General features: G+C 49.0%; 1 protein-coding gene across 1 annotated transcript in view; it reads right to left on the bottom strand.

Moving 5' to 3' along the window:
- Nucleotides 1-15,242, bottom strand: part of HNF1B (HNF1 homeobox B) — a 51,832-nt gene that overhangs the window by 13,673 nt on the left and 22,917 nt on the right. The window contains exons 5-6 of the mRNA XM_006213329.4: nucleotides 7,483-7,643; nucleotides 2,715-2,847 (exon numbers count right to left, since the gene is read on the bottom strand). Of these exons, the coding sequence (XP_006213391.1) occupies nucleotides 2,715-2,847; nucleotides 7,483-7,643 (294 nt within the window). The remainder of the gene's footprint in view (nucleotides 1-2,714; nucleotides 2,848-7,482; nucleotides 7,644-15,242) is intronic.

Below are 15,242 nucleotides of genomic sequence, written 5' to 3' on the forward strand. Positions count from 1 at the left end.
AAATGTCTTTTAGGCCAATGTGGAAAAGATACCAGGAGAGCCTTTCCTGAGATGCAGAGGTTTCACGGGAAGGCCTTGGTGGAGACAGCACAAAGGCCTCAACAATTGCCTGCTCAGAGCATTAGTTGATACTGTTATCAGAAACCTAAAAGGTGAGACCTGTGAGCAGAAGGGAAGAGGGGAGTGAAACCCCCTCCTGGCTCTCCTGGGCAGGGCTGGGCAGGTGGGGGACCTCTGATGCTCTCAAAATTGCGCTATCTCCAGTTCCCCAGGGGCGCAACTGCTCCTCCCAGCAGTGTCTCACCCGATACCTTGATGTCCCGTTTTCCTTTCCTACCTTCCACTATGGTCTCAATCTCTGAGGAAGCCCCACGGATGAGCTGTTTTCCCCAGAACCCACTGCCACTGCTCTTTTTGGGAGTTCTCTGCCCAGAAAAGCAAATTATGCTGTCTGAAGTAGATGACACTGGAGGGCATAGTTCCGAAACCTGCTTGTGTTTTAGAATCTTCCTGGGGAGCTCTTTAAGAAATATACATTCCTCGGCCCCACCCAAGACTTAGTGAGTCAGACCCTTCCTTTAGAGGTGAGGCCCAGGAATTTTATTTTCAACAGTCTGTGACCCTGAGGTGCCTCAATTCCAGGATCGAGAGCCACTGATGTCATTCTAGCTCCCATGCGGTGTGACTCTCAGCCTTTCCATCTGTTTTCTGGGCACTGGTTCCTGCTTAAGAAGCGTGTTATCCAGTCCAGCAGATGAGTAGCACCACTGGGTAACCTGTTACCGCGTTCTCCCTGGGGCACGGCAGTCCCGAGGCAGGGCCCACCTACTCAGCAGGACAGGAGTCGGCTATCCCCCGCCCCAGCAACTCGTCTCTCAGTTCACTGGCCTGGCGTGTGGTGAGCAGTACAAGGCTGGCCTCGGTAATCAGTTCTTCACCCTGACACTCCATAGGGCAGGGCCACTGCATCTCAGCCACGTTCTCTGATGACCTTCCTTATGCTCCCCTCACTCCTAATACACACACACACACACACACACACACCTCCTTCTAAGGTCAGCGTATACTCTGGTGTTGGCCATCTGCAGTAAGAGATTAAGATTATTGAGAAGACAGAAAAGTATGGGTGAACAAAATTAGGAGGAACAAAACTGAGAAACATGTAAACTAGCCTCAGGCAAAATTTTAATTCAGATAGAAATAAGAATAGACATAACTAAGAAAATATTTAACTGTGTGTGTCAGCCAAAGCTCGATGTGGGAAGGAAGAAGGCAGGTGGGGCAGTTTGTGGATCGTTTTGGTTGTAGAAAGAAAGAGGTGGGATCGCTCACCCAGGGGCGTCCTAACCAAATCTTTTAGAAGGCAAGCAAGCTGGTTTCGGGCATCCTATCTCATGCTCAAACCCTAGTACTGGTCTGGCTACCATAATCCTGGAGGAGGCCCTGTGAAAAGGTAGCGCATTTAAAATAACTTTTTTTTTTTTTTTTTTTTTTGTGAGGCCTCTAGTGGCTTTCTCCATTCTCAATTCCCTTTGCAAAAGTGAATGTGGAGGGCATCCACTCCTGAGCGGCTGGGGACAGAGCGGGAGCCACACTTACTCAGTCAACGTGTGTGCCTCCTGGGGCCTAGCCCTGATTCGCCCTCTAAGAGCGCAGAAGTCCTTCTCTTCAGAAGTGGTCCCGGGCTAGAGCTGGTATAGGGAGAGAAGAGGGAGGAGAGGACAGAGCAGGAACCAAAGAGGTGGTCGACATGGGCCCTCGACACAAGGGAGGCCAGGAGGACAGCAGGCGAAGGAAAGATGAACAAGGTACCGCCCTTAGCTCTTTCCCAAGAGTCCTCAGGAATGCTTCCCAGGATCGCAAGGAAGACCTGGACTGAGCTGTCATCATGGGCCTGAAAATACGCTGAACACTCATCACATGAAAACTCGGTGAGAGGCATCCCCGGGCCCAGCTGCGTCCGCCTTCCCGTGTCCTGGAGTGGCCCATCCGTGATGGGGGTCTAGGCTCCCTATGGGATGTGTGTTCCCGGGGCTGGAAGGACCTGACTCTCCTCCCTGTCTTCAGGTTAAGGCAGAAACAACCTATTTCTCCTTAAAGCTGTCCAGGCTCAGAGAGGCTGTGACAGTTTCCAGCAGAGTTCCCTCTCAGGGTGTTTTCACCACTGGCCAAGGAGGTCTCGTCCGACCACACAAAATTCCCCATTTAGAAGGAAACCCCTCATGTCTTCCTCCATCTTGCCCAATACAAAGACATCAGCACAGCCTCCTGGAAAATCCACCACCTCCTTGGGGATCTTAAAGGAACACCAAACAGAAGTACAAGCTACAATATCACACACACTCATGCTTTATCGATTCACAAGGCTGTCTACACCCATGGTCACCGGATTGCCTCAGCAACCCATTTTACAGATGAGCAAACTGAACCTCATAAAGGTCCAATGACTGGACCCAGGATGCACAGCCGGTCAGATGTGACCAAGATTCAACTCCAATCCATAACTTCCTCTTCTTTCTGGCTAAATAATCCAAATCTTGCTAAGAGGGAGATAAGGAATAAAGTGAGTTGAATCAAATCTTCAAGTGGTGGGTGAGTTTGAGAGGGGGTCTTCTTTAGTTCTTTTTGGTTTAAAAAAAAAAAAGATCAGGTTGACTCCTCTCCCACGCTGCCCCTCCCTGCCCCCACGTTTTCTGACCGAGAACAGAGCTTACTTTGTGCAATGGCCATGACTCCAGAGAGGGGGGTCATGATGAGGTTCTGAGATTGCTGGGGATTGTGGTGGGGCAGACTGTGAATATTCGTCAAGGTGCTGACGGGGGGCAAACCTCCTCCTGAGACTGAGATCTGCTGGAGAGAAAAAACAAGAGCGGCGTGAGTGGGACCGGGACTGCAGAGAGCGGTGTCCAAAATGACATGGCGTCGCAATTCCTTGGCACAGCGAGGTCTCTAGTTCATTTATTCACGCATGCGTCTCTAGTTCATTTATTCACGCATGCATTCATTCGCTACCAATTATTAACCACCTACTGAGGGATAGGCTCTGTTTCAGGTGCTGAGGATAGAGTGGTAAGCAATACTGACCATAATTGCCTCTATTTGCTGACTACCTGTGAATTACTAGCCTGCCTTACAGATCCTTCAGCCCAGGTGTATTATATGATTGTCACTTGCTCACTTTGGAAGTAACCTCCTTCTGCTCTCTGTCTTCCATGTTACTGATGCTAAAGACACGCGATTGTTAAAAATAATGACTGAAGAAATGCTCCGGGATTCCCGAGTGGAGCAGATCAGGGCCCAGGCAGGAGCGCAGGGAAGCTTTCGCTGAGTACCGGCTCTGGGAAGCATTGCTCAGGCATTAACTCACAAATCTTACTCTACCCAGGAGGCAGACACTTTTGCTTTTTTTCTTTTTCAGACACTTCTGCCATTCCCATTTCGCAGATGAAAAAACTGAGGCTCAGAGTAGACATGCAGATTGCCGGAGAGCCAACAACTAGCAAATGGTCCATTAGCTATTCAAATCCAAGTCTGACTCTAGAATTCAAGTTCTTTATTCTGGAGGACATTCCCCTACACCTGCAAGTATTACTAAAGTTTGTTTTGGGGAGATCAGCCATTATTGGGCTTTTCTACTTTTTCCAAATCTCTATTATACATTAAATTTTTTTTTCTCTTCGGCGAGGAGCTGCTATTGTAATGCAGCTAAATTAAAGCTCCTTGCCAAAGCTATGTCACTGTTGTATTTTAATGACAGATTAGTAAGAGAAAGCTACTAGGTTTTGTGTAATTTTTTCCAAGGCCACTCTGAATCCTTTTATTAAGGCCTGAAGTCTTTTATTTATTCCTAACAGTGTCTTTTCTTTATCGATTTTCTTCATCTTTTCAAGTGCGCATAGAACAGCATCACAAGCATATAGTGCTGATCAGGTCTCTTTCTTGTAAGTGCTGCAGTCTACATGTCATACTGCACTGGTTAGAACTTTCTGAAGAGTAGCTGACAGTAACGGCTGTAATAGATGTGCTTACTTTAATTCTATGTTATCAGAACCCCCCCAATGTTCCCCCATTAATTATAAGGAGCTTTCGGTTTTGCGCGCGCACACACACACACACACACACCACTTTTATTTATGATAAAGTAGTTTACTACTTATAACTTTAAAATAATTTAAAAAATGATTACGAAAGGACTGTCCTCCCCGCTCCTTCTGAACTAACCCAGACACTCTCGCTGGGGATGCTGACAGGTGAGTTAGGGTTGGGACACAGAAAGCAGGTGTCCGAGGAGACTTTTCCTTCTCCCTCCCCTTGTTACCCAGAGCTCCTCAGATTATAGGTCCCACAGCCGCACCCAGAGAAGACACTACCTCCTGCCTTGCCCTTCTGATCAACCCCTGAGCTTCCAAGGTGAATTTGAAAAGGAAAGAAAGAAAAAAAACCCAAACAGGTTTGTTTGTGTTTTTCAAATGAGCATCAAGAAATGAGTTAGGGGGTCACATGACCAAGAAGGAATTCTGACCACATCAAACAAGAGAGAACCAGCTTGTTTGCTGGACTTGTTTTTCAAAATTTCAGAGTCATTAAAAAAAAAAAAAGAAAGAAAAAATGAAAGAAAAAGAAAAAAAAAAATCAGTGACCTGCCTTCAGACTTACCCTGAGGAACTCAGTCCTTTGGAGAAAGTCAAGGGAGGGACAGTAATCTCTGCCGTTTGGTTTTAACGGCGAAAGACAAACGTGGGTGCCGATGACCAAACAATTTAAATGTGTATGGCTGTAGAGTTTGTAAAATGCCTCCACTGATTGTCCTTAATAGATAATGACACAAATAGGGGAGGAGTCATGATTATGATCATTGCCCTACATTACAGATTAAGAATCTGAGCCCTAGGGAGCTGAAAGTCTGAGTTTAGTCTCCGCGTCACCTGACTAGGAAGTGAGGAAGCCAGAATTCAAACCCAGTTTTGCCGGAGTTTAAACCCCACACACTTCCTATTTCGGGGTCACCTTCGTCAAGTTCCTTCCTGCTCTAGAATGCAACCATCATTTTCTGTTGCCTCCAGGGATGAGCTTCTTAACATTAAGCGATACGATTTTGACACTGACAGCATCCAATACGTGCCTTTTTAAAACACAAGGCTCAACATGAACAGACCGCACGCAACCCTCCACGTGGCCAGCTCTTTGTGGACACATGCCATTTGGGCACGGGCTGGGGGACACAGAGTACAAAAGAGAGCTCAAATGGATCGGCATTATTTCCAAAACCAGTCTCTGGGGGAAGATTTCAAATGCAGGTCCTATCGAAAGCCAGCACACAGAGACTCATTGCTTGTAAGGGGCTCACCCAAAAAAACAGCAGTGCCACAAGCAATCCTCACACCAACCCTGTGACGCAGGCATTGTTATTCCCCATTTTCCAGATGAGGAAACTGAAGTTAAGCAATGTCCATCCTATCGCTGATAAATAACAGCGCCCAAGATGTGAACACACTGGTTCCTTTGCCTGTGTTATTTTTAACTATACTCCACTCTTGTCTCTGGTGGACTAAGATCTGGGATGGACTTGTTATATATTAATCGAGAACAGACTCTTGAATGTGGGCATCCAGTGATGGGGACATACAAGCCAGGGTGTTGGAAATTAGTGAAAAGCTGGTCCCTGCAAACAAGCTCCCAGGTGTTTGCTAACGCTGCGGTGTGCTGTCTTGGTCAATCATCAATCCAATAACATACTGCTCATTAGGGCGCTGCCGAGCAGAAGAGGAAGGAAAAAGGGTGTCCTGCAGCTGCCTTTGGAGCGCCCTGGCCCCAACTGAGGCAGTTCGCTTCTTGGGAGGAAGGGCGGGAGGGCTCACAGGGAAACCCCAGGGACCTTCCAGCAATAGGAGAGGAGACTTGGAGGGTTTCATCCACTGAGAAGTCAGGACGTCACCTGCAAGGCTCCCTCCTCCAGGGAAGCCGGGGCAAGCCTTTCACTTGTTTGGGTCTCCCTGTGACTTGGGAGAACTCACACATCCTTGTCTGTGCCTCTCCCGTGGTTTCTGGTGAAGCAGCAGCTTAAGGGATGAGGAGCAGGCAAGGGGGCTGCAACACACCTCCCACAGGAGCATTCCTCATTTCCATCTGCAGAGACCACTACCCAGGAGTGATCAGCTCCAGTCTGCAAACTAGATTTGGCCGGGCCTGGCGCTCCCCTCAGAAACTACACTTTGTTTATTCCTTCAGGGAGCTGGGGACTCAATCACCTGTGACCTACTGTGCCTGTGTTGCCTACATAGCACACACGTCAAGGTCTAAAATGGCATCTGCTCCCTGCCCCCCCCCCCCCCCCCCCCCCCGCTCGGCCCGACCTGCCTCTGGGTCAGACACCTTGAGGGAAGGCGTGCGGCTCCACCTTGACCATGGAAACCAGAAACTCGCGGCTCCTCCCTCCCCTGAAACACGGAGCATGACCTGAAGAATCAAGTTTTCCACGTCCTTCCCTTCCAAGTGTCGTAATGCTTGTGTTCGCTCCCCTGCTGCATTTGTGCTGCTGGAGGGTTAGAACGTTGAAAATTCCACGTCAAAAAGCCTATTCCTCACCGAGTGTGCCGAACTGACTGTCTAGGGTTGGGCTGTGGTGACGGGCATAGAAAACTTCACTTAGAGCGAAGAATACCGCCATTCATCTAACCACCACCTCACTGTCATTCACCGAATATTTACCATCACAAACACTGTGCTGAGTACTTCTCCTGTGATCACACTTGTTCCGCCAACAGCCCAAGTGTTATTACCCACATTTTATAGATGAGAAAGAGAGTGCTAGAACCCGCCCAAGGCTACCCAGCTATTAAGTGCTGGAGCTGGGATTTGAACCCTGGGTCAGCATCATAACTTCAAAGTCAGCGTTTCCCTCTCCATCTGTAAGCCCCGCCCCGCCCCGCCCTGCCCCACCTGCCATTTTGTGCTGTGATCTTCACTGGCCTGCCTTCCGTCAAAATCCCAGGGCAAGAAGCGTCTCCACCTCTTGTCATCCACTCAGTCCTGACTTAACTACTCTCCCTGCCAGCACCAGGGGGCTGGCGAGGAGAAAGAGGGGGCTTGTTTCAAAGGGAGGTGCTCTCCGGGTTAAAAAAAACCTGGCTTTGGAGGCCCTGGGTTGGGGGGGGGATGAATGAACATTTTATCAACTCAAATGTCACTGGCAGCCCCAAAACAAACAGTGTCCCACCCGGCTTGCTCCTTTATGAGGCATTCAATCAATAAAATGAGAGCAGAGCTCTGTCAGATTTATTGGCTGGGTTCAAACCGAACACCTCTTCCACCCGCCGAAGGCTGGGTCACCAGTCCTACCTTTCCGTTCCAACTCTGGACGCCCCCGTCTTCGCCTGCGGGGCTACAATGGCTCATTGTTTGAGGCAGGCCTTGTGAGAAGTTGTGTTTGTTTTGCCTCTTATCTTATCAGCTCCAGAGCTACAATGGCCCAGGTGTACTCACCATTTTACCATCAGGTGAGAGGAGATTGTGGCCTGGGTCCAGGCTGGCTGGAGAGACTTGCTGTAAAACCGACTGGCTAGTCACCATGGCGCTGTTGCCATGGTGACTGATGGTCGAGGAGGAAGTGACCTCATTGTTTCCCTGCTGGCTGTAGCGCACTCCTGCAAAACAAGGCAGACCCAACAGCCAACATTAGTGCCCCCGGGGCCTGGGGAAACGCCTGTTTTCACGGGTGGATGACAAGGGGAAAAAAGTTGCCTTCCCTTCCCCTGTCTACCCATGAGAAGTTATCAGCTGTCTTTCACTCGGGTAGAGGCCGCATGGCCTCCGCTTGAATTCTGGAATGTAAGCTCCGTGAGGGCAGACGTTTTTCTCTGCTTTGTTTGTTGCTGTATTCCCAGTGCCTTGGCACTTGGTATCCACTTGCTAAATATCTGCCAAATGAATGAAAGAATAAATGAATGAATGGATTCTGCTTGCTGATACTTCAGCTGTATAGTTCTTCTAGGATTTAGGGCCTTCTCTTCTTGGCTGGAGAATTTCTTTTGTTCTCCAAAAGCCTTCTAGAAATATTTCCCTGGCATTGCTTGGCTATGTAGGGTTGCAAAGTAGGCACTGACCCATTTTCCAGACAGCCACGTGCCCAGTGACCATTGTAAGGGCCATGACACAATGCACCAGTGTCTGTGCACTGCCGTTTTAGCCGAGTCCCAGAGGCCAGGGGACACAGGCAGAGCAGGATGGGGATGGGGCCACAGCTAGGAGTCTTTGGTTCTGGAACTCACGTTCCTTTGATGGGGTCCCATTTGGCTGACTTCCGGGGCCAGGGGAAGGCGCGTCTGCCCAGAGGTGGGGCAGGGAGCGCACACAGGGGAATGAGGTTGTTCAGTGAACCACTGCAGTTTGGTCAGCAAGGGAGGGGAAAATTAAGCATGTTTACAGCCTCACTGCTCTGACCCTCCCTTTGGCTCAGGAACCAAAACGAAGGTCTGTGCTCAGGAAAGCAACGGTGCTGGGCAGAGACCAGGCAGCTGAAGGAAGCTTAAAGGGGAAGAGAACTTGGGCCCAGTTCGCAGAGTCAAAGTCCTGCTTGATGTGCCCATGAAACAGCCAAAGACAAAGCCACGGGTGGTTGGGGCATCTCACCCTCAGCTCAGAGCTTAGAAAGACAGTATTTGCTTTTTTTGCTTTGGATTTGACAAAAAGGTTTGGGGGGTTCCCACCTGCAAGGGAGGGAGACCAAATGCCTTAGGCTTAGAATCATTATTATTATTTTTGATGGAGGTGCTGGGGATTGAACCCAGGACCTCATGCATGCTAAGCATATGCTCTACCACTGAGCTATGCCCATCACCCTGCCCCCACTTAGGCATGGAATTATTCGGAGAGGCGGGCCCTCCCTCACTTCATTTGCCCAGTTCCCCAGGCTGAAATATACAAATCCTGTTGGTCTGCATCCCACCCCACCCCCTACCTTGCCTCCTGCCCCCATTGGAGCCCCACCTTCCCGAGGAGGCTACAAAGGTTCTCGGGGCAGCCAGGCAAGTTGTCACAGCCAGCAGCCTCTAATCCACTCAGACAAAGCTTGTCAAGAAAAGACCCGAGCCGGTTTTCCTCGGGTTGTCCGAAGGACGTTACCCAAGGCTGATGTGACCTAGAGCTTAAGAGGGCTGGGGAGAAAACAAACATGCTCCAGCAGGGTTCTAACCTTCAAGAACAACTGGTTTGCCTAAGAAGTGGCTTGATGCCTGCTCTTTGGGCTCCTATTGTTTGTTTCCCTCATCCTTTGATTCAAGGGGCTGTTAGTGGGGGTGGTGTTGGCAGCGGGACAGCACAGGAATTTGGTAGTTATAGGTCTGGGGCATTTATTTTGGGGGGAACAGGAGCCATGAAGTTGAAAGAGAAAACATCCACATCTCCAAACCCATACCCCCTGCCCCATCCTGTCTGTCTGCTTCCGTACCTACCTGCACGCAGCCCCCTAGGTCTCCTCTTTACCACCCTCTACTCCATCCCATTGGGTTAAATCAGGTCCTTTTTCTCCACTCATATCTGCCACTGGGTTCCCAGCAGAATGCTTTATCTAGGAGAAGAAAAATCTGAAACTTGTGCGCTCAGAAGACAGAACTAGCTAGGTCCAATAGAAAATGGGGAGACGGACTTCAAATCAATAAAAGGAAGAATTTTCTAACAAGGAGGGATAATGGGAAATTATACACTCTGGAGCTGGACAAACTTGTGTTTCAATCCTGACTTTGCTCTTAACAGATATGTGATCTTGGGAAAATCACTTCTCTCTCTGTGCCCCAGTTTCCTCTCATAAAATGAAGTGAACGCTTCCTGAATAGGGCTGGTTTGGATTAGGGATAACGTCTCTAAAGCTCCTAGCAGAATGCCAAGTGAATGGCAACCACGGGGATGGGTGCTGCTGGGGGGCGGGAGAGCTGGTGTGGGGATGGACCCCAAGATATTTGCCCCAAGACTCTAGACTTCTAGACAATGAAGGGTAGACTCTAAGTACTGAATGGAGTTACCTTTCCATGGACAATTGTTTCCAAAGAATCCTGCTCTGGTGGAATCACTGATTCTCTGTCCCGGAAGCAGTTTGGGAAGGACTGGCCCTCGCCCTCGTGTTCTTTCCTTTTGGAAAAAAAAGACTTCACCCTGTTTTTCTCTGGCTTCCTCTGACTCCCTGACCAGCTATTTACCTCCCCGAGATGCTCTGCTCCTGAGAGAGCAGTGATAACGCTGGGAGTCAGGTGTGTTTGCACCTCCCAGCCTGTCCCCATCATCGATTCGGTCTCAAGTCAAACAGACGCTGATTTTTAGCCTATTTAATTTGGCCGAAGGAAGAAGGCCAGTCCTCTGATGATCAAATATGGGTTGTGGGGAGCCTTCTTCCCTCCCCTGGGCAACATAATTATTTATTTAAAAATAATTAACCAAGGATATCCGCAGGAAACAAAAGCCTTCTTTACAAGGGAGCCTGGCAGGAGGGAGGCAAGAGCCATTCCTTAGAATCCAGGCGGCATAGCCCAAAGCTGCTGTGGTTTGCAAGCCTTGTTTTCTCCGCCAGCAGAACTTCATTACAGGAGGCACATAACGGTGGAGCTGTTCCCTTCAAAGACTGATGGGCTGAGCCCTTTGCACATTCATTTAAAGATCTCTGTTTGTGAGACAGCGTGTGGCTAGGGAATAGGGGATCCCTGTTTTGATCTCAGCTCTGCCATCAGTGCATTGGGTGAGCTCCAGTGTCCTTACCTCTAAGCCAGAGGACTGCCTGCTGTGGGGAGGGGCCATGATCACTGCAGAGTGTGGTGGGAGCCAGGCACAAGGCTGCTCATTCACTCCAGATTCACCTATAACCTTTCCCACTGATGCTCCTCTCACCAGGAATTTGGCAATCGGTCCGGCTCCTGAGAGGGTGGCTCTAATCAGCCAGCCGCCTTAAAAGGGGGTGTGGAGGTGGAGGATCTATCACAAGGTCTCTGCTGGCGAGACCAGAAATGGGTGCTCTCCTTAGAGGAAGGAGAGGCCAGGTCCTTGTGTATTTCACAAACTCAGAAGAGCACTTGAAAGGAGGACGAAAGCAGGACAGGCCCTGGTGCCAGGTGACCTGGTTTAAATCCTGGCTCCACCACGTCACAGCCGTGTGACCTTAGGGAAATCAACCTCCCTGAGCTGCAGTTTCTTTATTGTTAACAATTTCCATCCCTTAGGTCATCGGGGAAAAGACTGGATGAGTTAATGGGTGTGAAACGACCCAGACCATGCTTGGGACGTACCAGTTCCTCGAGACACATGCCTTCCTCGCATTTTGGGGTGGTCTTCATCTAAAGCACATTTTTAGGAAGGCTGAGTTCACAAAACTTCACTGAGCACCTATCATGTGCCAAGCACTGTGCCAGGGAGCCTGTGTTAAGAAGTGGAATGGCATCTTCCCTCCTCCCTTCACCACTGCAGGCTCTGAAAATGGGCACTGACTGGCCAAAGATGCCCAGTTAATAGCCACGAGGTCCCATAGGAGAAAAGGAGATGCCAGAAGGTGGTGATGTACCTTCCACTCACTTCCTGGCTCAAGTCACTAATTGGCCACGTCCCCATCGCTGGCCCCAAGAACCACAGCAAAAAGCATCTCAGCTGGAATCCAGAGACATCCCGGAGGTCTCAGCAAGGAGGTTATCTACTCTCAGCTGTTCCCAGTCCTCAGCATCACATGTGACGACTCTATTTCAGAATTCCTGACAGCATGTGGGACACAGACAAATCATCTGGTTTCTGTCCAGTAGGACTGGTCAGAAGTGACAAAACCTGAAAGGAGTTTATGGTTCCAAGACGCTGGCATCTCCATCCCCTGCCTTCCTGCACCAGGACCCATCTCCAGGGCACCCTTCACACTGCTGCAGCCTGAGATTTCTTTCCACCACAAAATTGCACCATGTCACTGCCTGTTTGGAAACCTCCAATGGCTCCTCACTGCCTTCTGGAAAAGCCTTGACACCTAAGACTGGCAGAACTGGGCCTCTGTAACTCTAGTCTGCCTTATTTGTATCATCTGTCACCACATCCCATACAGCCATAATCTCATTCTGCCATCTCCTGCCTCTGGGTCTTTGCTTACGCTGTTCCTGGGGGTGGAACACTCTTCCCTTTTTCTCCATGTCACATCCTTTAAGAAGGCTAAGTGTCATCTCTTCTGAGATGCTCTCCTTAACTCCTCCTGCTAGTTATCTGCTCCATCCTTTGTATTTTACATGCAGTAGAGACTCTCACAGTAGGAGCTGGTCACCCTATGCTAAAATGCTCTGATGATATGTTCACTTCTCTCTCCCTCTTAAAGAAAGAGACAGCTTTTTACTCATTATTGCATCTTCAGAGGCTAGCTCTGATTTGACTGAAGGAATGAGCCCTCAGGTGTTTTGAGTATCCTTGCCCTGGAGCATGAGAGCGCCCCTTCTGGCAGAAGGAGAAATTACAGTCAATTCTGCAGTAACGGCTGTATTAAATGCGTGGATCTGTTCCAAATATACTGAAATGTTAGGGGGTAATTCGAGTGCAACATGAATTTCACATTTGAAGAATTCAGAAATCTGCACCCAGCCACATAGAAATACGCCAAATGTGTGCGCGCACACACACATCCTTCAAACATCTAACAGCTACCAGCGGTTCACCGCATGATCCATAAGCCACATCTGTCCACATCTGGAGTTACAACTTTCCAAGTTCAGATAAGGCTCATCCACCACCTCACGAGAACTCACAAGCTGCAACCCTTCTGACACCCACTTCCATGGGCAAACTTTAGGACCTTTTCAATGTAAAGTGCCTTATTTATTGTTGTACAGCATTTATGTCTTTCCTGAGCATTTAACAGGTGTAAAAAACTCTGCTCATGTTTTTATTAGATTCTTATCTTTTTTAAAAGGTGTCACTGACGAAGTTTTTGAGTATCGTGCCCTTAACCCCATTTTTTCCCACAAAGCCCTGCAGCTTTTATTGTGTGACTTTGCAAAGCACAGTGGCTTTTATGATGGGTACACTGGGTTCTATAGGACTGACTGTGCACCTGCGTTCAAAGACGCCACTGCCTTCCAGGAGGACCCCGGAGAAGAGCTGCCCAGGCTGTAATTAACCACAGGAACTTTTCAGAAACTTGTGCTTTGTGGGCTTAGAACGACAGCCCATAGCGCCCTGGGTATCTAATCCAGCTCTCTGCAAGCTTCAGACACCAGCTGAGACCCCATTTCCATGATTCCAGAAATCTACTGGGCACTGGTGTCAAGACACTTCAAACTCATACTCCCTCTGTCTGTCTCTTCCCCTTAGCTCTGATGATTCTGGGCCAGTCGACTTCTGATCCTTGGCATTTATGTCTATAAAAGGGGTATAAAGACCTCCCTCCCCCAGAAGCCAGAATGATGAATGAATAAAATAAGGTGTGGGGGGGTGGGGCGGTGGGCGTAGCTCAGTGGTAGAGCGCGTGCTTAGCATCCACGAGGTCCTAGGTACCATCCCCAGTACCTCTATTAAAAAAAAAAAGGGAAAAAAATGAGCTAGATTCCATGTACATATATAAACACACACATATAAAAATATATATAAAATCTAGAATAAATTCCATATACATATATATATATATAAATAAGGTGAGAGAAACACTGGGTTTTCCTGGGAGAAAATGCTGGGCAAACAAGACCAACATTAGCCTGAAAAGCATGATCAGAATTGCTCTATGAGAAAGAAGCAAAGAGGTGAGAGGGGGCTCCCGGGCTCCAGGAGGCTCTGCTTGCCCCCACGTGGCCTCTGACACTGAAGCCTGGGGTTCCCTTTCACTGGGGTCTGTGAGCTGCACCCAGAATCTGGTGGGATGCCTTTCACCCTTGACATTTCAAAGCCAATCTCCCATCCCTGATAATGCAGGAATGTTCCTCTGGCCGGTGGACCTCTGCCAGCTCGAGTGAGCGTCCCAGCCACCAACAGAGTAAACATTACACAACCGGCCAGGGCTCTGTCACACACATTCTTCCCCTGTGTTCCTAACCTCATGCAGAGCTCAGCCCAGCCCGGCAGGGTCTAGAAACGGGGAATTTAAAATCAGGCAGGAGGGAGCATGCAGAGGAGAGAGCTCTTCCAAAAAGGAAACAACCATGTCCATCAATTATAAGCAGACAGAGCTGTCTTTCCTATGAAGCCAAAGCACAGAGCTGCAGAACGGGAAGGGGGCCGGGAGGAATCGGGCCAGTCTTGATGGGCCCAGCACCGCATCCTTATAACCCCACTCCCCCTTTCCCCAAGAGGAGTCACGTTCTTGAGGCAAAAGGCAGAGATACAAATGATTCAGTCTGGCGACCTTCCAAGATATTCATTGGGATAAAAGAATGCGAACCATTTTCCCTGCTTGAAACTGCAAACTCCAAAATGAAAACTGAAAAATGAGCTGGCATTGCTGCCTCAGCTCCCTCATTGGTCACACAGGACCATTACCAGTTCTTACCCACATTTCCTTCTCTCCAAGGAGAAAGATGAATGTTTGCAAGGAGTATAGGAGACGAAAAATCTGAAAACTGGGGAGGAAAAATCTGCTGCAAGATGAAAGCAATTTAAACACTGGGCTGGTTTCAATTCCAGATCTCTTTCTCCCAAGGTGGCTTAGTTCGGAGCCCAATTCATAAGAGGAGAAACACAGACAGGCCTGCAGGGACGGTAAACATTCTTGAACTCAAGGAGTAAAAGTTGAGTGATACTTAAGGGAAGCCCACAAACTGGTTTTCTTATAAAAATCAAAGCAAATGTAACCAAGAAAAGGAAAAAAAAAAAGTCTTCCAGCAAAAGCGACTTGGCTGAGAACAGGCAAAGCGAATGGGTCCCTGAGAAAATTGCACACCTGGGAGAGGGCAGCCTGTCCCCCCCACAAGGCCCACCTCGGCCACCACCCCTGGTCCGTAGCAGACATCCATTTTCTGCAGGCCAACACTGCAAGGTTGGCAATGAACTCTCCACCCTGGAGATGCCGCTGCAGGTTAAAGGAATCAGGCCGACCCCAGAGAACGTAAGTCCTCCCACATGTGACAGGGCATTGACTTGGCCCATTTGACAGGGCAGAACGCTGAGGAAGTCATTTTCACTACCTCTAGCTAAGGGTCTCCCAGCAAAGCAGAGGGATTCCACAGTGGACTCCTCTCCCTCACTGAGCCCCACATTGACTCCAGATGTTCTGAGCCTCCCATCGTGATACACTCATAGTTAGAAATGATTTT

The sequence above is a fragment of the Vicugna pacos genome, chromosome 16 (genome assembly GCF_048564905.1).
Source record: "Vicugna pacos chromosome 16, VicPac4, whole genome shotgun sequence".
In the NCBI taxonomy this organism is placed as follows: Eukaryota; Metazoa; Chordata; class Mammalia; order Artiodactyla; family Camelidae; genus Vicugna; species Vicugna pacos.